The sequence below is a fragment of the Triticum aestivum genome, chromosome 2B, assembly GCF_018294505.1.
Source record: "Triticum aestivum cultivar Chinese Spring chromosome 2B, IWGSC CS RefSeq v2.1, whole genome shotgun sequence".
Taxonomy (NCBI): domain Eukaryota; kingdom Viridiplantae; phylum Streptophyta; class Magnoliopsida; order Poales; family Poaceae; genus Triticum; species Triticum aestivum.
The window spans coordinates 734,322,731-734,330,561 of NC_057798.1; the positions used below are offsets into that span (position 1 = coordinate 734,322,731).

General features: G+C 50.7%; 1 protein-coding gene across 1 annotated transcript; it reads right to left on the reverse strand.

The window, feature by feature from the left end:
• Window positions 1-1,026: 1,026 nt before the first annotated feature.
• Window positions 1,027-7,474, reverse strand: LOC123047027 (plasma membrane ATPase-like). Its single transcript, XM_044470508.1, has 15 exons — window positions 7,220-7,474; window positions 5,718-5,837; window positions 5,393-5,629; window positions 4,002-4,886; window positions 3,786-3,890; window positions 3,556-3,700; window positions 3,303-3,467; window positions 2,991-3,229; window positions 2,858-2,890; window positions 2,697-2,778; window positions 2,435-2,595; window positions 2,154-2,327; window positions 1,895-2,077; window positions 1,611-1,798; window positions 1,027-1,515 (listed from the first exon to the last, which is right to left on the reverse strand). Exons 1-15 carry the CDS (start codon window positions 7,259-7,261, stop codon window positions 1,419-1,421), a joined length of 2,856 nt encoding a protein of 951 aa, XP_044326443.1. The 5' UTR covers window positions 7,262-7,474; the 3' UTR covers window positions 1,027-1,418.
• Between the last annotated feature and the right edge of the window lie 357 nt (window positions 7,475-7,831).

Here is a 7,831-nt window from a genome sequence, read left to right on the forward strand (position 1 = left end):
ACTTTGGGCCAGCCCAGCCACTGCACCGCGGGAGCAACAGAAACGGGATCGGGAATCCGACTTTTTCTGGGGGTGGGGGGGCGCAGCCTGTACCTAGGGGGGAGGATGGGAAGACGATCGATATGATGCCCGCGCCTACCGCCAAGGACAGACGGACAGCAGCGACGCGCACTATCGGTGGCGAGCGATCGAGGGGAGGATATCGTATCGGGATACGATGGGAACCCGACGGCCGCACCCGCCACACGCCCCCGGGGAGGCGGCTGGGACGTCGCTGTTTGTACTGCCAGAGTGCACCGCTTGCTGCCATGCTCTGCTGCTGCACGCGTGCGCCGCGGTCTCTGAAGAGACCGGAGACCGAGGACTACGGCTCGGGGGCCGCTGCTTCTCAGCCGGCGCCGGCCGGTGTACGGACGCCGTGGAGCGCCTGCCACGCACGCGCGCGCATGCTCTTTGATAGACGTCGTGCGGGTACGGCGATCGGACTTTGGATCCGGTTCCGAAAGCGAGCGGGGAAAGACAACGAAAGTGTGGGAATGGCGACCGTGGGTGCAGTGAACAGGTTCGACCCTATCTCTCTTTGTGAAGTGGTGGTGGGTCGGATTCGTCCTCGGAAAGATTCTCCTCCATTGGGATGTAGAGAGTACTGTATTGTGTATAAAATTGTGTGGAGGAGGGCAGCAGGAAGAGCTTTCTGTGCTGTGAAGAATAGTCGGTATTATTGCTTCCAAGCATTTTGTGAGGATGACGAGGCGGCGGCTAACTCGCCTTGCAAGGAACAATTTATCTACAGCTTGCTTTTCGCCCGCTTTGTTCGGGGGATGAGATGGAATTCGTACCGCTGTCCTCGTCTGGCGTATAGAATCACCAAGTATGATTGGCGCACCACAACCAGCTACGCTTATTTACACAATTACTCCCTCCGTGTAGCTAACCACATATAAACATTTCAATCGTAAGCTCATGCCAAATTGTGCTTGTAAATATGTACTCCTAGTGCGGTAGAAAAAACACTTTGAAACTCCATTGCAGAAAAGCCAGCTATGATATTTATAGACGAGAATTGTCTTTGTATAAACCCAAGTGAAGGGATAGCAAGCATGGGGCAGAAAATTTGCAGTGATTATTTCTCGTCTTGCTTCCGCAAGATCACCGACTAGTTAGGGGAAACTGGGTAAAACGCGAAAACGATTACAACCACGCCGTGCTCCAAACACGGTATAACTCCACTAGAACATTAAAACCTCTCTAGAAGACGGACAACCGAAACCATATATTTGGTAGCACTTTACAACTAGGGGCTGGTCAGATCAGCCATGTTTGTTTCATTCATTCACCGGAAAAATCTTAAAGCGGAGCTCCATTCCAATCTCGCTCCAATACGGATGTCATGTTTGTTGGTTCAATGTCGAATTTCCTCACACGGTGTAGTTCTGGTTGATGGTGTCGATGTCAAGGCCCTTGAGCTTCACCACGGATTCAACGTGGCCCTTGAGTGTGTTGAGCTCCCTCAACCTGCAGATAATCATCAGGAAAAAGGGCATTAGCAATCAACGACTAGCCTGACTCGTCTGATCTATTAGCAGTTTGGAAGCACAAAGATAATATACCTTGCAATCTCAGCTCTTCTCTTTGCTTGCTCAGCGATCTCAGAGAGCTCACGGTAGCTGCTCTTGTCGTTGAACAGTGTGTGGGAGGCCGGCTCGGGTGCTTGAAGGCCATGGAGTGTTCTCTGTGCAGTAGCCCATTGTGCTTCCCTCTCCCCTTTGCCGTAGTTCTCTTTGGTGGTGAAAGCAGTCTGCACAACAAGGATCAGAGGGTCATCATTTGCTCCAGGATGTACGTGTACCTAAAAATAAAGGTGCTGACACAGAGATATGGTTCGACTTGGTACCTTGTTCTGCAGGAGGTTGTCCCAGGCCCTTCCACTCAGCACAAATCGGATGAAGAACTTGAAAATGTCAAGTGGGAAGTAGAACACAATGCTGAAGAGCCAGATAACACCAGCCCAGCCCCACCCGATTCCCTTGATCCTTGCAAACTCCCAGTTGGCATAGACAGCGATGAGTGTTGCAACCTGCATCAAGAAGGTTCAGCTAAGGATTCGATTGTCCTGAATTTCTTTCTTTGCAGATAAACTGTTCTTCACGTACCAATTGTGCAAGAAGGAAGGCGGTAACCAAGAGGAAACCAGGGCGCTCAACAAAGGACCAGCTACGTGAACGAGTCACGAATATAAGAGCCTGGCTCACAATACTGACTTGGAGGTACAGTGCAGACATCATCTCAAACTCGCTGTCCCTGATTGACCTGACACCGAATTTGTTCTGCACAAAGAAATTTAAGTCAGAAAGAACATCCCACTGAAATTTACCTACCAGAAGTTTAGATGCAAAGATACGCTGATATTTTTCAAAGAAATTTGAAAACTCACTGTGAAGAAGTCTGTCTTGTGGATAACCCAGAAGAAGACGACAGTCATCAGGGCAAGGTAGGTTCCGAGCACAACACCAGTGGCGAAGATTTCATTGAGCTTCCAGCTGTCGGGCAAGGGAGATGGCTTAACTCTGTCCTTGGATATTGTCATGATAGTACCTGCAATTTTCATATAAATGTGAGAAGTGATGCTCACATACATACCATCATTGGCCGTAGTACCTGCATCGGCTACTAATGGACAACAAAAGAATACATACCATCATTGAGGATGGCAATGATAAGGACCATGAAGGGGGCGAAATCAAATTTCCAGATCAAGGCAATAAGCATAAAGCCAAGCTGCAAAATGGAAGTGATATTAATTTGGAGAAATATGAAGTGCATATCAGTGGGGCAGAAATATCGCTGAGGTACTTACCACAATACGGATGGTGATGGAAACTGCATAGATCTGGCATAACACATGACAGAAAAAGAGCATTGAGTCTGAATGTGATGTGATCATCTGTTTAGAAGGTTACTAATTATCAACTTTGAAAGAAAAAACTCACCGTGTAGTTCTTCATCCTCTGGAAAATGCACCTGCTGGTCAGGACAGCACTGATAATGACACTGAGACCTGGCTCGGTAAGCACAATGTCGGAAGCACTTCGAGCAGCATCTGTAGCATCATCGACAGCAATACCAATGTCGGCCTTCTTAAGAGCAGGAGCATCATTGACACCATCTCCAGTCATACCAACGATGTGCTTCTTCTCTTGCAGCCTCTTCACAATCTCATACTTGTGCTCTGCATAACGCAAACCAGGTTAACAAAATGCATCATTGCATAACCAAACAGATAAGCATGCAATGGAGCATACCAGGGAAGACTCCGGCAAATCCATCAGCCTTCTCAATCAGCTCATCAACAGGAAGTGACTCAAGTGAACCATCCTTGCTTTGGCCAAGCAATGCAGAAGAAGGATACATGTTTGTGCCCATCCCAAGCCTCCTACCAGTCTCCTTTCCAATAGCAAGTTGGTCACCTGAAATAAATCACATAACTATGTTTAGCTAAATTTGCACCAAACATGCAAAATTCTAAGCAAGAAATTTGTATGACAGTGTATGTACCTGTGATCATCTTGACGTTGACACCAAGAACAAGTGCCTTGCGGATGGTCTCAGCACTGTCATGCCTTGGGGGATCAAACAGGGGCAACAGACCAATGAATTGCCATGGTCCACCAGGAGAATCCTTGGATTTCTCGGGTACTTCCTGTGATAGTCTCACTAGGCATTAGAAATTGACTCCCCAGCCACTACAGCCGAAATAGCATTTTTAGTATTAGAAGTTAAGGTACCTGTCTTGCAACAGCAAGCGAACGAAGCCCACGCTCAGCGTACTTCTCAATCACAGAGTGCACCTTTCTCTTCACATCCTCCTTGCAGTTGCACAGGGTAATAATCTGTTCCAAGTTTCATACCAAGTCTTCATTAGTCACGTTAAAGAACAATGTAACTAACTAAAATGTCAAACATGTAATGAAGCATCGCTGCACTTCTATAGTTTTACCAACCTGCTCAGGAGCACCCTTGCTGGCACGGTGCCAGTTACCCTCAGCATCGATGTAAGTCAGAGCAGTCCTCTTGTCAGTAGGGTTGAATGGCAAGAAGTGCACTTCCCTGATGCCAGCTCTTGCCTCCTTAGGATCAGCAAGCATACCAACCATGCAAGCATCAATGGCATCCTGGTTTTCAACCCTTGAAGCCCTTGCAGCCAACAACAGCACATGTTCTTTGTCGACACCTTTCGCAAACACCTCAACCAGGTTCTTGTCAACACTGAGCTTGTTAAGGGTGAGTGTGCCAGTCTTATCACTGCAAAGCACATCCATGCCAGCCAACTCTTCAATGGCAGTCATCCTCTTGGTGATAGCACCCTGCTGGGACAACTTGTGAGAACCAATGGCCATGGTGACCGACAAAACTGTAGGCATGGCAATCGGAATACCACCGATCAACAGGACCAACAGGTTCTCAATACCGGCACGGTACTTGCGGCGCTGGATCGGGAACATGACGATGATCTCAATGACGATTCCCACTGCGATCGAAACGATGCAGAAGTTTCCGATTGCAGTGAGGACCTGCTGGAAGTGCCCAACTTGGTTGGTGCTGTCAACGAGATGAGCAGCCTTGCCAAAGAAAGTGTGTACTCCAGTGGCAATGACCACAGCCTCAATCTCACCCTGCTTGCACGTTGATCCAGAAAAGACCTCATCCCCAGGGTTCTTGGTCACAGGGAGAGACTCTCCTGTAAGTCCAGACTGATCAATCTTCAAAGGATCACCCTCGAGGAGACGAGCATCAGCAGGGACGATGTCACCGAGCTTGATGCTGACAATGTCACCAGGAACCAAGATTGAAGCCTCCTGCTCGCCCCATCGACCATCCCTAAGCACCTGGAATAAGCAACAGTAATTCATGTTACAAAAAGAATGGGCAAACAAACAAACAGAACTCAATTAAAAAAGCTGGAGCTTGACTATCAGTTCCAGAACAAAAGTACTATACAGTTATAGTAATTATGTCCAAATAAATTGCAATTGCTAATCCAGGTTTAACAAACAATTTAAATTTTTCTTTCATGATGGTGGAATTTGATACATTCAAAACTTACTTCTACTCCCTCCGTTCCTAAATGTAAGTCTTTGTAGAGATTCCACTATAAACCGCATACGGATGTATATAGATGCATTTTAAGTTTAGATTCATTCGTTCTGCTCCGTATGTAGTCTACCTAGTAGAATCTCTACAAAGACTTATATTTAGGAACGGAGGGAGTACATCATAGTTGAAAGCGGGAACTAGAAAAGTATAATGGAAGCAGACCAATAGAATATCATGGCTACTGTACTATGGAAAAAAAATTGCAACCTAACAGGACAGCATTCTGTGCCAGGCTCACCTTTGTCTTGGGTGCAAGGTTGGCCATGAGCGCAGCAGCAGCGTTGCCGGCGTTGTTCTCTTCAATGAAGGAGATGGTGGAGTTGATGACCAGGAGAACGATGATTCCGACGAAATCCTGCCAATCCGGGGGCTTCCCACCACCGTTGGCCAGCGCGATGGCCATGATGGCAGCCATCTCCATGACCCAGGACAGCGGATTCCACATGAATCCCAGGAACTTGAGGACTTTGCTCTCCTGCAAATCGAGACCCACAAGGAAGCAATTGAGACAAGGCAAGAAAACAGGCACCAAACTTGCATCAGAAACCAGTAGTGGCGCTCACCTTCTTCTCTTCGAGCTTGTTGAGACCAAAGATTTCAACACGCTGCGCCCCCTCATCGGAGGTGAGCCCCTGGCGCGTGCATTTCAGCTGCTCGAACACCTCCTCGATGGGGATGTTCTCCTGCAAATAGAAACACAAGCGAAACAAACCATTGATGAGAAACCAAGATCATGCGATGATTTGAGGTGTGACCCCACTCAGTCAGCGACAGCTAGAACAGACAAATCAAACAGCAAACACAGCTCGTTGTACAGAACAGTAGCTACCCCGTCGTGGGCCCCACGGGCCAGCCTCTACCAGACAAAGCTGGGGTCAGAACATCCGAAGAGGGAAGAGTCCAAGCGGGCATCCATCAACGAAGGAGGCGTGGGGCCAATGATTGGGACCCGTACGGCCGTCTGATCTCGATCAGACGGCTCAAGCCGGCCAAGGACAGGGTGTCCTGGACCGTACGCGCCTGGCCGGGTGCGTACTTTTCCCCACGGACCCACGTGCCAGGAGGCTGCCTCGAGATGCGTGCGGCCAAGATGCGCACCCCGTTCCGCGTCTGAAGGCGAAAAAACAATAGGATAAGCGAGAGCGAGCGACGGCTCCGCTTCTGGATTGGGGTGCGCGCTTCGGTCAACAAAGATAGAAAAACGAAAAGGCAACGGCTCGAACGCACGGATTTCTCCGTGCTTTGTGGTGGTTGGCCACTAATCCGGCGCCGCGTGATCAGGGAGTCCGGCCCGTGCTTAACTATCTTTTGACTTCAAGCCCCAATCCGTACTCCCATCCCACTAATCCCACTAAAACTACTCGAAAATCTCCATTTATTCTTAGCATTTTTAGTAGTCATTTATTTGTGGACGGAATAAAAACTGGGGAAGAAATTATGCGCAGATCTAAGATTCGGTGCTCGTATCCCGCTCGTATCACGTATTAAATACGGCAGACTGAAACAGCTGGGTAGGATCCAAAAATTCCTCCGCCGAACAACAGCGGCCGGGCTGCATGCCCTGTACGTTTCGGCGCGGCAGCAGCAGCAGCAGCACAGCGGGAGCAAATCAGAGGAAGAAACATGGGGGTGTCTGCGCTACATGGCCATAGACAGCTGGCCCTCTCCATCATTGAAGAGCCGCTGAGCACGCTCACATGGCGAGATACAGCCTCGCATGGAAAGTTTACTTTCAAGGAAATCCTTTAATTCCTTTTCGTTTCACAAAAAAAGTAACCAGTTAAACTTTTCGTGAATGGAAAAATTAAAAGCTACGCGGATTTCTTCCGAAGCTTTCGCCGCTGGTAATAATAATTCCCCAAAAAGAGAAGAACAGCAGGTGAAACGACCGGCAGATGAATCTATCCTACCACAGTTCGTGCGACTCTTGACCCGTGTGTCGAGAGATCGAAGCAGCAGGGGACAGCAGTTCGAAACGAGCACCGCATGTGTAGAGCGTGAACCAAGCATCACGGCGAGAGACGGGGCATCGCAAGAGAAGGGGGGGAGCGGGAGCGGTTCTCACCAGATCGACGGCCTCGTTCCTGATCTCCTCGAGCCCGCCCATGGCTGGCGGCGGGTGGTGGTCGGGCGCCGGACCAGCACGGGAAGAGAGCAGGCGGAGTCCACAGGCGAACCCCGAGGCCCAACTCTAGCACGCACCAACGCGGGAGGCCGCGCTGGCTGCTGCTCTCTCCTCCGCTCCGGAGAAGGGAGGGAGGGAGGGGGGAGTGGTGGTGGGTGGGTGGGGAGGAGAGATACCGGAGGCGATGGGGGAGCTCTCCGTGCAGCCCCTCCCCTGCTTTATACCCACCCACCCCCCGCGCCGGGCCACACCGTGCAGCCCTAGGCGAGCCGAACCGGGCCTGCGGGCCCCGCCGAGCCGCCAGGTGGGCCCTCACCTAACCCCCCCCCCCCCCTCTCTCTGTTCGCGTGCCGCGGCGAGTTAGGCCGTCCCTCCCTCCCGTCCCGCCGCACCTGGATGGCGCCTCGCGGAGAGATAGCGAGCACAGGCAGAGGCACGTGCGCGCGGGGCCCGCGCGTCGGTGGCGGTGGCGGAAATATCCCGAAGATTTGACCCCGGGGAAGGGCAGGGGCTGGCGCGGGCCCCGCGGGCGTATCGCCGCAGAGCCGTGGG